The sequence below is a fragment of the Dipodomys merriami genome, unplaced genomic scaffold, assembly GCF_024711535.1.
Source record: "Dipodomys merriami isolate MVZ:Mamm:240054 unplaced genomic scaffold, mDipMer1.0.p SCAF_64, whole genome shotgun sequence".
NCBI lineage: Eukaryota > Metazoa > Chordata > Mammalia > Rodentia > Heteromyidae > Dipodomys > Dipodomys merriami.
In genome coordinates, this window is record NW_027206224.1 from 1,415,652 (window position 1) to 1,433,547 (window position 17,896).

The 17,896-nt window shown below is 37.0% G+C and overlaps 1 protein-coding gene across 10 annotated transcripts in view; it reads right to left on the reverse strand.

Moving 5' to 3' along the window:
* The window catches only part of Nfat5 (nuclear factor of activated T cells 5), a 95,567-nt gene that overhangs the window by 29,355 nt on the left and 48,316 nt on the right, over nucleotides 1-17,896 (reverse strand). For all 10 annotated transcript variants that reach the window (XM_070004693.1, XM_070004691.1, XM_070004690.1 and 7 more), the window contains 5 exons: nucleotides 11,228-11,420; nucleotides 9,801-9,991; nucleotides 8,316-8,488; nucleotides 2,322-2,456; nucleotides 2,148-2,200 (listed from right to left, as the gene is read on the reverse strand). In XM_070004693.1, the coding sequence (XP_069860794.1) occupies nucleotides 2,148-2,200; nucleotides 2,322-2,456; nucleotides 8,316-8,488; nucleotides 9,801-9,991; nucleotides 11,228-11,420 (745 nt within the window). The remainder of the gene's footprint in view (nucleotides 1-2,147; nucleotides 2,201-2,321; nucleotides 2,457-8,315; nucleotides 8,489-9,800; nucleotides 9,992-11,227; nucleotides 11,421-17,896) is intronic.

A 17,896-nucleotide genomic window follows, 5' to 3' on the forward strand; every position in this document is an offset into this window, starting at 1 on the left:
AGGTGGAAAAGTATATTATAAATGTGTGTGTGTATACAACTGTTACTAGGCGGATAGAATCTAGAAGCATACCTCACCATCAAAACGACAGCTGTAATTATACAACTTCTTAGAAATACTTTTGTATCTTGAATGCCCTCAATTTGTGGCCTATTCTTTAAACACTAAAACTCCTTCACTAAAGTAGTCTGCCCAGAGTCAAGGACACAGCTGAACAAAGAGCTTGTGAAGAATTCTTTCAATTATGTGGCAAACTACATTTGAAATTACTCCTTTAAGGAAAAAACATACAACAGTGGGACCCATCAGCTGCTTTGGACATTGATCAAAACAAAACAAACAACTCTATGGCAGCAATGGGAGGGAAGGAATGAGTGGGAAAGAAGCAACAGCTGACACTATGCAAAAAGAAAGAAATGTACACATCACCTGATGTGAAGAAATAACTGTATTGTCATAAATTCATAAACTTTACAGACCACAATAGACAATTTGCACCATGAAAGTTAGAATGTGTTTGTGAATTTAATTAAGCATCACAATCCCACAATACTGTAAAATTTGTGAAATTATATAATTACTTAGTCACAATAAAGAAATTGAAAAAAAAGAAATTACTCTTTTGAACAGAACACATGAATAGGGCAACTTATATTAGGGATTAGCATTTAAAATTCAGATATGTCTTTTTTACTGATATACTATTCTACTTACTTCAGACAGTGCACTTAAGGAAACCTAACTTGAAATCTTTTAAAAGCCAAAGAAACTTATTTTAATATTAATGCTTCATACTACTTCAACAGAATTAGAAACTCTATAACTGATCTAAATTTAAAGTAAAATTTGGCCAGACACTAGTGGCTCTATATAACCTAGCTACTCAGGAGGCTGAGATCTGAAGATCACAGTTCAAAGCCAGCCTAGACAAGAAAGTCCATGAGATTCCTTTTTTTTTGGGGGGGGGGGGAGTAGGGGGCACTTGTGGAGTTTTAACACAGGACTTGGGAGTTGTCCCTAAGTTATTTTGCTCAAGGCTAGTGCTCTACCACTTTTTCTTTTTTTTGTGACAGTACTTGAACTCAAGGCCTGGGTATGTCCCTGAGCTTTTTTTGCTCAAGACTATCACTTGAGCTGAGCCACAGCGCCACTTCTGGCTTGTTCTATGTGGTACTGAGGAACTGAGCCCAGGGCTTCATGCACACTAGGCAAGCACTCTACTGCTAAGCCACATTCCCAACCCATACTTTACCATTTTTGAGCCACAGCTCCACTTCCAGTTTTTGAGTGTTTAATTGGAGATAAGAGTCTCACAGGAACTTTTCTGCTTGGGCTGCCTACAAACCCTGATCTTCAGATCTCAGCTTCCTGAGCAGCTAGGATTATAGGCCCCACTGCCATATGTATTTTTATATACTACTCCTGCATATGCCTTCTAACTTGCTCATAAACTTGGCATTTTCTTCTGTTAGTCTCAATTTCTATGGGTCTGGTCTTATTTCCTTTACATACTAATTCTTTAATCATTATTCTTTTTTTTTTAATGGCTGTTTCTTCTTTTTATTTTGAAAATAACACTTACACATATGAAGATCCTATAAATATATAGAGCTAGTCACACATACCACTACTACCACAAATTTCTTTTCAACAGGGTCTTACCATGAAGCCCAGGCTGGGCCCAAACTTGATGTTCTACTGCCTTTGCCTCCAACTGTGGAATTAGAGGTATGGGCCACCATAGCTAACTCAATCAGATTCTTTAATATAAAGGAAGATACCTCTAAATGTAAGTAATTTTAGCAAACATAAAGCATGTGACCCATAAGTAAGTACTCTATAAATATTATTTTCCCTTTGATTTAACTACTTAGTAGATTAAGGATATCCAAATCCTCAAGAAAAAAAATATAAAAATTTCATTTATTACCAATGAAAGCCTTTGCTGATAGCCTTAACCTCCGAAAATAGAAAACTTGTCATGTGTGGCATCAGAAGAATAAGTTAAAGAAACTCAGAAAAGAAAGTTTAATGGAGTTATATCAATCCCATATATTGATGAAATAGAATCTACTGATTTGGGAAATTTTCAGAATAAAACTAAACTTATCAGAAAATAACCAAATTTTAAAAGGCTTAAATTATACCTGATGAAATAATTCCATGTCGATTTCAGCTTCTGATTTCCAAGAGTTTTCATCTGATTGAAATAAAAACAGTTACTGAATTTTTGAACCTCTTTTTTTTTTTTAACTCTGTAGCTATGACTATATAACAAGTGCAACATAGGGACATCTCTGTAGAATAATATGCCTACTTACCAGAAACATTTTCTTGGAAAATAACTTTGGTTCCTTTTAGAAAGTTCTTGCCAATTAAAAACACTTCTTCCTCTCCTTTCACTGAACAGCTATGCAAGCTTTTCTTTAAGATCTCTGGCACTCCAGCTGGCTGAGCTGTAGATACACATAAACATTCCATAATGTTATGTGTACTTCTTTCGAAAACCAACTTGTAATTACATCTCTAGTTTCATGACTTGTTTGTGTTGATCCTTAAGTTTTTTTTATTCTGAAGCTTAAATTTACTCTAACATATTAATTTCTAACAACTGTCATAAAGTTTTATGGGTATAGATAAATGCCTAATTTGAATGTTTTCACTTTAATTCATCTTAGTTTTCATTACGTGTATGGTAAAAGTTTATAAATATAAACATTTTCCATCTTAATACATACATACATACATATATACACACACACACACATATACACACATATATATACACACACACACACACACACATAATTTTTTTTTTTTTTTTGGTCGGTTGTGAGGCCTGAACTCTGGGGCTGGGCGTTGTCCCTCAGCTCTTCAGCTCAAGGATAGCGCTCTACCACTTGAGCAACAGTGCCACTTTTGGCTTTTTCTGCTTACATGGTGCTGAGGAGTTGAAGCTAGGGCCTCATGCATGCAAGGCAAGCACTCTACCACTGAGCTATCTTCCCAGCCCCTCCACCTTAATATTTTTAAAAATTAAATTGATTTAATAATATCATAATATTCAATAATACTCAATACATATCCCTATGTATTGATATTCATAATATTCAATACATATCCTTTGAGGGAAGGATGGACTTGGAAGGGAAAGGGGAGAATGATGAAAAGGGGTGATATGTAGACGCATTGTACTTCTAACTGACAAGCTGAATGGTAGCCCCTCTGTATAAAAAAAGATGGATTAAAGACAAGTTTCAGGCCTTTAAATATGAAACAAAAATTATTTTTTAAACAGCAAGAGGAAAAAAGCTGGGCGTTAATGGTTCATGACTAATCCTATCTACTCAGGAGACTGAGATTTGAGGATTACAGTTCAAAGCCAGCCCAGGTAGGAAAGTCCAAGTGACTTATTGCCAATTAACAACCAGAAAATCAGAAGTGATGCTGTCACCCAGAATGGCACCCAGGCCTCCAAGTTCAAGCCCCACACTGACAAAAATAAATAAAAAAAGCAAAAAGAATAAAGTTACTGACAAAAAAAAATGCGGTAATCTATGTGCTGGTTCAAACTGAAATTATTTATGAAATATGTGGTAAAACCATAACATTCTACTCCTGCTTTGGAGAAGGACTATCATACAACATTCAGTCAGCTAAAGGTGGACTAGTAGAGATGTGTCATACATAAAAGTCAAGTCGTTAAAAAAAAAAAAAAAAAAAAAGTCGTTTTCGCTTTTGCAGACACATGCAAATCTTCCCAAGACTGAATTAGCAGTCCTATGGCTTTCTTTCTTTTCTATATTCCCAATAAGGGTACAACAAAATTTAATTGAGCTTCATAACTTCATGAATTAATTTATTGGGTATTGGGAATGAACTCAGGGCCATGTGCTTTTTAGATCATCACACTGTAGTATCTCTAAAGGCAATGGGTGCTACTCAGATGATTTGTAAGTACCTAGACACAGAATCCAGAGACCCCCATCCCAAAGAGCACCTAAAAATATACAATCTATTTTGGAACAAATAAGTTATCTATCAAGTTGTTTTTTTGAACTAGGAAATTCTGGGATTAAATTCTTTTGCAATTACAAAGTCTAATACCCTTTAGCCTTGAGCAAAAGAGCTCAGGGACAGGTTCTAAGGTCTAGCTTAAGGAATGGGACAAAAAGCTGGGAAGGTGGCTCAGTGGTAGAGTGCATGCCTTGCATGCATAGATTACTCAGCACCACATAAGCAGAAAAAGCTGGAAGTGGCACTGTGGCTCAAGTGGTAAAGCGCTATCCTTGAGCTGAAGAGCTGAGGAAAAGCACCCAGTCCCTGAGTTCAGGCCCCAGGACCGGCAAAAAAAAAAAAAAAAAAAAAAAAGGATTAACTTTTTGGTTCTTCCTGTAAGCAGGGGAAGGTGATCCATGAAAATGTAAAAAACAAACAAAAGGACAAAGAATCCAATGGCCATTGTTAAGGCAACAATTCAAAACAGTTGTGGTTTTTTTTTTGAGGCCACAAAGCCCAGCATGAATCTTGGCATTAGGCCTCTTTTCCACTGTGTTTCTAGATGTTTCTAAATTCCTATTTGCTCTCTCCCTGTTACTTCTCTTTTGGGCCCACTTGCTTTCCAATGTCCCTCTCATCTCTACATTTCCTTCTTTTTCTTCTTTTCTCTCTCCTTCCCTCTCTCCCTCCCTTTCTTCCTTCTCTCCTTCCTTCCCTTCTTGTCCTGCAGCTTAAACTCAGTGCCCAGGCACTGTTCCTGAGCTTTTTTTTGTTTCAAGGCTAAGACTCTACCACTTGATCCATAGTTCCACTTGTAGCCTTATTTGGTAGTTAATTGGAGGTAAGAGTTCTCATGAAGTTTCCTTCCTGAGCTGGCTTTAAACCATTATCCTTAGATCTCAGTTTCCTAAGCTGGGATTACAAGAATGAGCCCCTGGTGCCAGGCTCTAATTCCAACCTTTCATACTAACAATATGAAGCAACAAAACCAGGACACATTTTATTTCCTAAAAGAATCATTTCTCTAAGTGTTGCAAATCTTCAGTCTATTCTTTTCTAGCTATTTAAAATTTCTTCCCTTTAAAAGAAGATACTGCCAATGCTTATCTAAGCTGTTTCTCTAACCAAATAGCAAGTGTGAAGTATACAATAAAAGAAATAAAAAAAACACATGTCCTACAATTCCCTAACAAATGGCACCCACAAAAGTAAATGGAAAGGACAACATTGGTAATCATGAAACTCCTTAATATATATTGAAATCAACTTTCTAAATTCATAAAATGTCTGAATTATACATTTTAAGTGTCTAGGTAAAGTATAGTTCTTTCAATAATAATTTCATATCATTGACTATAGTTCTAGCCACTCAAAGGCCAAGACTTAAATGAAATAAGTTGTACAAAACAGGGCTCAAATCTACAATTAAAGTGACCATGGTGGCAATATAGCACAGTAGATAAAAGCAGAGGCTTTGTGGGAATCCTGGACTTGCTGTTTACTAGTGATGTCATCTTGAGAAAGTTATTTGCATGTTGCAGTTTCATCCACTACAGAATTCAATCTATGGAAGGTGATGATGAAGGTTACATAATACTTTAAAGTGGCCAACAATATCTTAAGCATAGCAAAGAGTATAAAATACAGGTTTGTTATTTGTTGGTTGTGGGGCTTGAACTCAGGGCCTGGGCACTGTCCCTGAGCTCTTTTGTTCAAGTAGAGCACTCTACTACTTCAATCCACAGTGCCACTTATGGTTTTCTGGTGGTTAATAGAGATAAAGGGATAAAGGGCTGGCTTTCAACAATAATTCTTAGATCTCAGCCTCCTGAGGAGCTAGGAATATAGGCGTGGAGCCACTGGTGCCTGGTACACTTGCTTTTTAAAATCAGTATGGTTGCTAACCTAAAGTGTTTAAGTGTAATAATTTCTAATTAAATTAAAACAAAGAATGATGTTATTCATAAAAGATGAATATTTTACAAAACTAAAGACATTATAATAAACAACATAAAGCCCATAGCAATATAACAAGCATTTCAACTGAATTATTTTTTTGATCTTTTAAAATCACACATGTATTTTTTTTGTAGGTCATGGGGCTTGAACTCTGGGCTTGGGTGCTGTCCTTGCGCTCCTCAGCTCAACGCAAGCCTCTACCACTTGAACCACAGCGCCACTTCTGGTTTTCTAGTGGTTTATTGGAGATAAGAGTCTCACAGACTTTCCTGCCTGGGCTGGCTTTGAACCATGATCATCTGGCTCAGATCTCAGCCTTCTGAGTAGCTAGGATTACAGGTGTGAGCCACCGGCGCCCAGCCACACATATTATTGTTATTATTATTATTATTTTTTTTTTTTTTTTGTGGTCCGGTCGTGGGGCCTGAACTCTGAGCTTGGGCGCTGTCCCTCAGCTCTTCAGCTCAAGGCTAGCGCTCTACCACTTGAGCCACAGCGCCACTTCCGGCTTTTTTCTTTTTGCTTATGTGGTGCTGAGGAATCGAACTCAGGGCCTCAGGCATGCAAGGCAAGGGCTCTACCACTGAGCCACCTTCCCAGCCCCACACATATTATTTTTTTAAAAGCAATATGTAGTAATATATTTCCATAACCCTAGCATTTGGTAAGCAGACACTGAAACATGTCCAATTCATAGTGGTCCCAAACTGGAATGAGCTTTTCAAGTTCTGCTGGTGGCTCTAGCCTATAATCCTATCTACTCTGATCATGATTCAAAGCCGACTGGGAAGGGAAGTCTGTGAGACTAATCTCCAATTAACCACCAGAAAACTGGAAGTGGTGCTGTGGCTCCAAGTGGTTGAGAGCTAGCCAATGCAAAAATGTCCAGGCACAGCATCTAGGCCCTGGGTTCAATTCTCCTGTAAAACAAAACAAAAAAGCAAAACAAAACCAATGAAGAAACAAAGTAAAAACAAACTACATATATGTATACACACACACAAACACATATACAAAGAGAAGATTCTCCTATTTGTTACTTGTATAATCATCTAAACAATAACTATGATTAAGAACCCTGTAACAACATAATTGCATTTAAATGCAGAAACATCCATATAACATGTTCTTCAAGGTAAGTGATAAAAATTTCACTTCCCCGAAGTCATTATATTCAATATACATTACATAAAAATTGAACTATGTAAATGGAAGGTAGGGATGGAAAGGGAAAAAATGAGGGAGAATGATAGAATTGGTGACCCTGATCAAGATACATTGTACTCATAATCTAATTTATGGAATTGTAACCTCTTTGTACAACTATTTAATAAAAATGTTTTAAAAATTTTCATAAAAAAGAATTTCATTTTCCACTTTTCAACAGTATACTACAGTCCTGTAATTTGTAGTTAGAATTTCTGAAATGCTGTTAATTACAAAATCCTGCATACTTTACAAACCCAGGCCCTTATACATTGTAGGTAAAGGCTCTACCACTGGGCTAAATCCACAGCTCCAATTACTTTTAAAATAGATACATGAGGGCTGGGAGGGTGGCTCAGTGGTAGAGCACTTGCCTTGCATGCTCGAGGCCCTGGGTTCAATTCCTCAGCACCACATAAAAAAAAAGCCGGAAGTGGCGCTGTGGCTCAAGTGGTAGAGTGCTAGCCTTGAGCTGAAGAGCTGAGGGGCAGTGCCCAGGCCCAGAGTTCAGGCCCCACGACCGGACCCAAAAAAAAAAAAAAAAAAAAAATAGATACATGATGAGAACATAAAACTACATGTACCTCTGACTTTTATCTCAACTACTAACCTAGAGTTGGCTTTGATAATATCAACATTTGTTTTTTTTTTTCCTTAAGAGACAGAGGCTTGCTGGGCACCAGTGGTTCACGCCTGTAATCCTAGCTACTCAGGAGCTTGAGATATGAGGATCACGGTTCAAAGCCAGACCAGGCAGGAAAGTCCGTGAGACTCTTATCTCCAATAAAACACTCAGAAAACTGGAAGTGGCACTGTGGCTCAAGTGGTAGAGCGTTAGCTTTGAGCTGAAGAGCTGAGGGACAGTGCCCAGGCCCAGAGTTCAAGCCCCACAACCAACCAAAAAGAAAAGAGAGACAAAGACTTGTTATGTGATACAGGCTGGCCTAAAACACATGGGCTTACGGGATTCTCTTGCATTAGCCTCTCGAATAGTTAGGACCTTAGGTAAGCCTAGCTCTTTAATATAGTTTTGGACTTTCAAATTTTACATGACCACAAGCTAGAGTCTATGAAACATCTAAAATTTAGAGACCGATAGAAAAATAAAAAACCTCTCTGTACATTTAATATTTCTATATGTTCTTACTTACTACACAAAATTGGAGAAGAAGGTGTTTGCAATGTCAAAGTGGAGCCATCTTTTCTTGTGATATTAACTCGAAAAACCAATCTGGCACGAGTGCTTTTTTTCTTGGAACCAGCAATTCCTATTCTGGCTTCAACATCAGCATTCCTCAACTTCAGTATCCCTACACAGTCCACCCTAACACAGAAAAAAATTATGAATTGACATGATTGTAAATGAAGCACGTTAGTAAATTAGATTATTTTAAAGAAAACTATGCTTATCTATTCATTTTTAAATATGCAATATAGTCATAAAATCTAAAGTCACAAAGTACAGAAGGGAAAATTTTAAACATTCATAGTTCCTAACCTAAATAAAAAATCACTATTTTAAAATCTGAATACAAGTAATGCCTTGTAAGACATTTTAAAAAATTTTTATTATTATTTTTTTTGTTGTTGGTCGTGGGGCCTGAACTCTGGGCCTGGGCGCTGTCCCTCAGCTCTTCAGCTCAAGGCTAGCATTCTACCACTTGAGCCATGGCGCCACTTCCGGCTTTTTCTGCTTATATTGTGCTGAGGAATTGAACCCAGGGCCTCATGCATGCAAGGCAAGCACTCTACTACTGAGCCACCTTCCCAGCCCCAAGACATTTATTTATTTATTTATTTATTTTTGCTTATGTGGTGCTGAGGAATCGAACTCAGGGCCTCAGGCATGCAAGGCAAGCACTCTACCACTGAGCCACCTTCCCAGCCCCGCCCAAGACATTTTAAAATAATTAATTTAACTTTGTTTTTGCAGCTTATACAGACATTAAAATAGAATAGGTTTACTTTTTTTGCCGGGGGGGGGCACTGTATATGTGTAGTAATACTTGAGTTTGCACCAGGGCTTCTTGCTTGCTAAGAAGCACTCTACTGCTGAGATATGCTTCTAGCCCTTTTTTCCACTGGTTATTTTGAGCTAGGGTCTAAGATTTTGCTGTAGTCATCACATATTCTAACAATGATCTGTGACCCCAGTCTCTATTGCTTTTTTCCTTACAGGATCTTTCTACATACCCTCTGCTAACCTCAAATTTGCTATACACCTGGCTTTAGCATCCTAAGGGCTAGGATCATAGCCGTGTAACACCCTATCTGGCTTTTCTCTATTTTAATGACCAGTATTGTCTTCCTTTCCTCTTCTACTACATATACTGAATTTAATAAATCAAACTTTTACTTTCTATATTAATATTATAAATCTCAATAAGTTCAAAAATTTCCAAAAGCCAGCATTCTACCTGGTTTTCTTTTCTTTATCTTTCACCTTGGTAAATGGTAAGATTTAAATTTAACCCATTTACATTCTATAGTAATCACTTTGTATGTACAATTACTAAAACATTTTAGTAAAATCCTTAAGGTGTTAGAATTTCATCTTCTTTACAGTAGAAACCAAGATATTTTTCTGCCCAGGACAAAATACAATATATAATGAAAAGCTTGTACTAAGCACTTACGCCAGTGTCATATTGTTGCTAGGGTCAAGGCCAACTTCTATCACAGTGGTGCCCTCAATGTCTACTTCTTTGCAGGGAGTTGTATTTCGTCCAGTTACCCTACAGGCTTGATAAAATCCATGTGGTTTCACTCGGCCAGAATCATTGCCCACAAACACCTGCAACACTACTGGTTCATTATGGCCTTCCAGCTGGAACCAAAAACCATGAAACAGAGAATCACTAATTACCATTTCAAAAGAGCTATTTATAAAATTAAATATTTAAGACTAAAATCCTTTATTTGTAACTAGATTAAAATAAGTAATTTAAATCCTAAAGAAAAACAGGTCAAAAAATTGTTTGTGTGGTGCTACTAATCCAAATTCAAGAATGCTACTCAAGCACTCTACCACTAAAAAATTTTTGTGTGTGTGTGTAGGTCCTGGGGTTTGAACTCAGGTCTGGTTGCTATCCCCGAGCTTCTTTTTGCTCAAAGATAGTGCTCTACTACTTGAGCCACATCTCCATTCTGGTTTTTTGGTTGGTTGTTAGACTTTCCTGCTTGGATTGGCTTGAAACCACGATCCTCAGATCTCAGCCTCCTGAGCAGTTAGGATTACAGATACAAGACACTAGTTCCCAGCTCCTAAAACTTTTTTATAAAGGAGCTGGGGTCAGGTGATAGTGTTCATGCCTGTAATCTTAGAAATTCAGGAGGCTGAGATGTAGAGGATCAAAGTTAGAAGCCAGTCTGGGTAGAAAAGTCTGTGAGATTACATCTCCAATTAATCAGTTAAATGCTTGACTGGAGAAACGGCTCAAGTGGTTGAGCACCAGTTAAGCAAGCATGTAAAGAGTTTGAAGCCTAATTCTTCTTAAAAACAATGTTTGGAGCTGGTAAAAGTAAACACGTTTATTTTTCAAAACATCTCATCGTTATGTAAACTAAAATTAAATGACTATCAAGGTAATATTTGACTTAGGAGCCAATTAGACTTCCAGTATTCTTTTTTTGTTTTGTTTTGTTTTGGTTTTTTGTCAGTTGTGGGGCCTGAACTCTGGGCCTGGATGCCATCCCTCAGGTCTTCAGCTCACGGCTAGCGCTCTACCAGTTGAGCCATAGTGCCACTTCTGGCTTTTTCTGCTTATGTGGTGCTTAGGAATTAAACCCAGAGCCTCATGCATGTGAGGCAAGCACTCTACCACTGAGCCACCTTCCCAGCCCTTTAAGTCCATTCTCTTTTATACAGAGATAATAATGTTGCCTTTTCTGCTTTAGGCAGCTTTTGCCAAAGTTAAAAAATAAATAATTATTAGGTTAGGGGAGTGGCTCAAGTGGTAGAGTGCAAAAAGTCTTGAGTTTAAAATGTAATACAACATAAAATAAAAATTCAAAATAGTGAAATTAGAAAAAAAATTTATGTAATATTAAGCAAAATAAACACCTTTACTGTAGGAAAGCCTTGCTGTGTTCTATCTTTCACTGAGCCTCGGCTGCCCTCAGTCAGATAACGAGCTCGGTGTTGGGTCTCAGGCTGTACAACTATCTTCAGCTCTTTTCCCTCACTTTTAACAGGATACTGTCCACACAACATAGGGCTCTTCTTTACTCCAGTTCCTTTTTGGTTGTCCAATGTTCTGAGAAATAAAAGCACAACATGAAGAAAATATCAAAAACACTTTTCTAATAAGGTAAGCCATCTAAGATAAAGAAACAGAATAGGCTATAACATTAAATACAACTACTTAGCTTACTTATAAAACAGCGTTAAAGGAAGAAACATTCCATAACCCAAGTATCTTCAAAATTTAACAAAGTTTGCCAGACACTAGGCACTGGTGGCTCATGCCTATAATCCTAACTAATTAATCAGGAGGCTGGAATCTGAGGATTGTGGTTTAAAGCCAACAGAAACAAGAAAGTCTCTGAGACTCTTATCTCCACTTAAACCACCAGGAAGTCAGAAATGGAGTTATGGCTCAAGTACTAGCCTTCAGCAGAAATGCTCAGGGACTGCATCTAGGTCCTGAGTTCTAGCACCAGGACCAGCACCTCAAAACAAACAAACAAACAAAAATACAACCCATAAAGCTTATAATATAAAAAACTGGACAGAAAAGAAAAAGAATGCATTTGAGTAAAAGCAGGAAGGAAGAAGAGTACAATAAACTAGAATCTTTCACATTGCTGAACAAAAAAAAATTTTTAATTACACATATATGTGAGCTTATATAAAGCTCACAGGTGAACTATTACTACTTTTTTCCCCTGTATTTTGGGGACAGGATCTTGCTATGCAGCCCAAGCTAGTCTTAAATTCACTATATTGCCAAAATCAGCCTTGAACTTGAAATCCTCTAGCCTCTGCCCTCCCAGTGTTGGGATTAGAGCATTAAACCACCAAAATTGGATAGTATTTTACTTTCTAATCAGATTTGCAAAGCAAAAGAAAAAAGTAGGAGAAGCAAATACATATATATACACACACCTAAAGAAATGAAAATATATTAAGTATATTCTTTTGGATCTCCTCCTTAGTAAATCACTTAAGAAAAATTTATAATTAAAAAATGTGATTCTATGGGAAATTAGTTTTACTCTAGAAACGATCTCTACTCTAACAACATTCTCTAGCATTATGTTGTTGTTTTTTTTTCAGATTATCTTTGTGATTGCTTAAATGATTAAACCCCTAAATAAAAATTTAACAATCTGGGCTTTACAGTACTGACAATACATGTTATTTAAAAATAATTTTTAAACATCTGTTTTTAATATTTTTGTTATAAAGACTGAATGTATCTTCAAAAACAGACAATATCCAAAGTCACTATTAGGACTTGAGGCCAGTATATTTAATTTGTAAAGTTAACCGCAACATTGTAAATATGTGATGAAAATAGTAATAATACTGTTGAGCAACATAAAAATTTAAATTATTAATGTACATTTATTTTTAAAAGTACATGTCTAATGCTAGATCTATCATGTCTTGATTTCACATTAAGGATTTTGAAATCAGGAGACACTATGGACAAAATCTCTGAAAGTAACCAGGTCAGAGGAGAAATATTATGACTCCAAGTGAAGACAAACTAAAAAGCCTTAAAACCTGGCTCTAATGTTTACCGCTTCAGGTGAAAATAAAAAAGAAGCTGTTGACTCGGTCATCAGGAACAAAGGGAAGAAAGACAGTGACCTCAATAAAAATGGGAACTGGGTTGAACCCCTTGACTACTAAGAAAGGACAGAAGAATGAAGGAAAGCAGGCATGGAACTGACACAGAAGCAGTAAGTTACTAGGCAAAAGGAAAAGTTTTCAGGGCAAGTCTTGTGCTTGTCTTCATAAATTCACAAAACACAACAGAAGTGAAGTGTTTGATGATAAAAGCAAACAGAGCTTTTGTTTTGTGAGTGTGTGTGTGTGTTGAGCTTTTACATAACACTCAAAGAGACAGAAAAGGAAAGGAAGAGAAAGTCACCAAATCATAACTGGACAAATGCCAGTCATAAAAATGTCATAATTAAATCGAAGATTACCTGTATAAGTTATTTTTTAAAAACTTGGGAAGAATTTTATGAAAATATCAAGTTATGTCTGGAAAAGTGGGCAAGAAATTTTGCCTTTTTTTTTTTTTAAAATCATTTGGGGGCAAATTCAAGTCTGTTGGCCTGAATAGTGTGCCATTCTTCATATGAAATTCCTGTCATCCTAGCTACTCAGGAGGCCCAGATCTGAGAACTGTTTGAAGTCAGACTGAGCAGAAAGGTCCCTGAGACTCTTATCTCCAATTAACCACCAAAAAGCTGGAAGTGGCTCAAGCAGTAGAAAACTAGCCTTGAGCAAAAAGAGCTCAGGGATAGAACCCAGTTCCTGAGTTCAAGCCCCAAGACTGGCATGAGAAAAAAACAAACAAACCTGTAATAATGTTTTACATTCATCAATATCAAAATAAAAACTTAATTTGTTGAAACTATGTAAAATATCCCTCACAATCACATAAAAAAGGATTGCATATAGCAAAATGGCAATAAAAGTTGTACTGAATAGCTGGATTACAAGTTATTTAATTCCTTGTACTTTTCAAGTATTTATAATTCATATATATCAGCTTTATAACAAAAAAGGGGGAATTTTAAGTTTGAAATATAAGGAAAACACATGTGGCACATCAAATAAGTTGGCCAGATAAGATTTGTATACTCATTTAAGCTCGGCAAGCTAGTATTTCATGAAGGTAAATAAATGAAAATAACTTTTACTATTCCAGGTAAACAAAATATCTTATTTAGAATGAAGACCACTGGATGAGTTCACAAAGTATACAATAAGGCATAAAAAGGAATAGAACATGGAATTAAGTAGTTTCTGAAATGCGTTTTTTTCTTTTGTTCTTTTCTTTTTTGTCAGTCATGGGGCTTGAACTAAGCTTGTCATTGCCCAGTGCCCAGCCTGGGCACTGTCCCTGAGCTCTTTTGCTCAAGGCTAATACTCTACCACTTTGAGCTGCAGCTCCACGTCTGAGTTTTTCAATTCATATTTTTCCTATTTAGTCTAGAAATAATGTTTGAAAAGTCTTTAAAATCTTTATTTTCTAAGTTTAAATTGTAAAAATAAAAAGTAGATATATTTAGGTCTATCTATAGGCATGAAAAACTAATTCTTAAGGTACAATAGCATAAGGGAAAAAAAGTAACTATTTATTGATTATGATGTTGGAGATAACCTTATGCTAGAATTTTTTTTTTTTGTCAGTCATGGGCCTGAATTCTTTTTTTTTTTTTTTTTTTGGTCGTGGGGCCTGAACTCTGGGCCTGGGCGCTGTCCCTCAGCTCTTCAGCTCAAGGCTAGCACTCTACCACTTGAGCCACAGCGCCACTTCCGGATTTTTTCTTTTTGCTTATGTGGTGTTGAGGAATCGAATCCAGGGCCTCAGGCATGCAAGGCAAGCACTCTATCACTGAGCCACCTTCCCAGCCCATGGGGCTTGAATTCTGTGCCTGGGCACTGTCCTTCAGCTCTTCAGCTCAAGGCGAGCACTCTAGCACTTGAGTCACAGTGCCACTTCCGGTTTTCTGGTGGTTTATTGGAGATGAGTTTCACAGCTTTTCTTACCTGGGCTGGCTTTGAACCACGATCCTCAGATCTCAGTCTCCTGTGTAGCTAGAATTACAGGCAAGAGCCATCGGCCCCCAGCTTAATTATAAAGGACAACTAAAAAGGAAAATCCACTGTTGTGGAATGCTCTATTCATAAGTCATTTCTTTCTGTGGTTGTTTACAAAAATAATTTTTACTATAAAATGTCTAAAATACATTTTTCATCTACGTGCCATCATACCTTATCTTCTAGGAATATCTAGAAGACATATAGGACTGACTGTTCAGGATATTTAGTTGAAGAACTGAAGAATAACATAGCAGAATATTTAAATGCCAAATTTTTTTTTTTTTTTGGTCGGTCGTGGGGCTTGAACTCTGGGCTTGGGCGGACTGTGCTCTTCAGCTCAAGGTGAGCGCTTTACTGCTTGAGCCACAGCACCACTTCCGGTTTTCCAGTGGTTTATTGGAGATAAGAGTCTCATGAACTTTCCTGCCCAGGCTGGCTTTTGAACCATGATCCCCAGATCTCAGCCTCCTGAGTAGGATTACAGGTGTGAGCCACCAGCGCCCGGCTCCAAATTTTTCTTTTAAACAGGTTTTTCCTTAATAAACAACATTAAGTTTTTTAAAAAATGGATTTTCTACAAGTTAAAAAGACTTCTTTAGGGAATAATGCATGCACATATGGTAATATCACAATGAAACTCCTTGGTACAAGTAACACAGGCTAAAAAAATAGGGGAGCTGGGTGCTGGTGGCTCATACTTAGTACTCCTAGCTACTCAGGAGCCTGAGCTCTAAGTATCTGATTCAAAGGCAGCACCAACAGACAAATTTGTGATACTCTTTATCTCCACCATCTAAAATTCTAGAACAGAACTGGAGGTGTGGCTCAAATAGTGGAACACCTGACTTGGGAGTAAGGACCTGAACTCAAGCCCCACCACAAGCTCACAGGATAAGGGGCATGTACATTTCTATGTACTATTTTGAAGAAAAACTGCTATATACACTATATTTGGAAGTTTATTTTCTAACTACTTAGTATTATATAAATGACAAATTATGGTATATAAAATGTAACTGTATCGCAAAACATTTTAAAATTTCATGTTGCTAGCATTTCTCTCATTGTTGAAATTGTAATTAGCTTAGGAATGCAAAATTATTTGAAGCCAGTGCTGGCTCATGCCTGTAATCCTGTTTACTCAGGAAACTGAGATTGTGGTTTGAAGCCAGTCTGGGCAAGGAAGTCCTTGAGACTCTTGTCTCCAATTAACCTCCAAAAAGTTGGAGAAATCCATTTTTAAAAATTAAATGTTGGGCTGGGTATGTGGCTTGGTGGTAAAGTGCTTGTCTAGCATGCATGAAGCCTGGGTTCGATTCCTCAGTACCACATAACAGAAAAAGCTGGAAGTAGTGCTGTGGCTCAAGTGGTAGAGTGCTACCCTTGAACAAAAAGAAGCAAATTGAATTTTAATGGCTCAAGTGGTAATGCTAATGTTGAACAAAAGCAAGCTCAGGGATAGAGCCCAGGCCCTGAGGACTGGCACACACATTAAAAAAAATAATAATAACTGAGACCAGTTTTTCCATGTGGTTCATTCTTTCCTAAAAATACATTTTTTTCTTTTTTGCCAATCCTGGGGCTTGAATCAGGACCTAGGTACTGTCCCTGAGCTTCTTCTGCTCAAGGCTAGCACTTGAACTACAGTGCTACTTCCAGCTTTTTATGTTTATATGGTACTGAGGAATCAATCTCGGGGCTTCATGCATGCTAGGCAAGCAACTCTACCACTGAGCCACCTTCCCAGCCTCTTTCTTGAATATATTTTTTATAACTAAAAACTTTTAATTTCCCTATAATTTCCATACTAGGGTCAAATAATGCACATTTCTTCTGCTGCTTGATGGAGTTTCTGCTTCCAAGAATTATCTTAATGAAAGATTTTTGTCTTGACCAGTACCTTTATACTTCAACTGGGTAACCTCAAATCTTTTCTAACCAGAGAATATCCCTTTTAGGTCAGCAGCAATGTATCATTGTATAAACTAACTCTAAGTTAAAATTTTACTTGCTCTTGCTCTTGGCCAGGTATTGTTGGCTCCCTTGTAATCCTAATTTTGTAGGAGGCTTGAGATCTGAAGATCCCAATTCAAAGCCAGCCCAAGCAGAAAAGCCTGCGAGACTCTCTCCAAGTAACCAGTAAAAAAAATCTGCCTAGAGGGCTGGGAAGGTGGCTCAGTGGTAGAGCACTTGCCTTGAATGCATGAGGCCCTGAGTTCGATTCCTCAGCACCACATAAGCAGGAAAAAAAAAGCCGGAAGTGGCAATGTGGCTCACAAATGGTAGAGCATTAGCCTTGAGCTGAAGAGCTGAGGGACAGCACCCAGGCCAGAGTTCAGGCCCCACGACCAGACCCGAGAAAAAAAAACCAATCTTCCTAGAGGTATGACTCAACTGGTAGTGTCAGCTGTCAGCAAAAAAGCAAAGTGAAATGTCCTGAGTTTAAGCTCCAATACCAGCACAAATTTTCTTTTTGTTTTTTAACTTAATTTTAATTGGAATCTTTGTTATTTATTTTAGAAGAATGAAAGCTCTTTGTAACTTTATAAAATACCTTCTTCTGTTGAAACTCAAAAACACACATGGGTTTAAAGGTACTCATGAACCTTTTAGATCTGTGCTACTAGTCATATTTACTTTAGTGACTTCTGGTTTTATGTTTCATAGTCTTGTATTTATTAGTTCTATATGTATATTCTGAAATTCTTGACTGTGTTAAGTAGAATCATTTTAGGAAAGGTAATATTCTATTTTCCTTTTGGAAACTTATTAATTTGTACTTTCTAAAACTGAAAAAACTAAATGTGCATTTTTATTTAACTCTATTATCCTAAAGAAGTTAAACTGAAAATTATAAAGGAAAATAGTATGAATCTTCTAGCTTATATGATGGTTATTACTTTAAAAATGTACAGAGGAAATATTTAAGGAAAAAGTTAATAT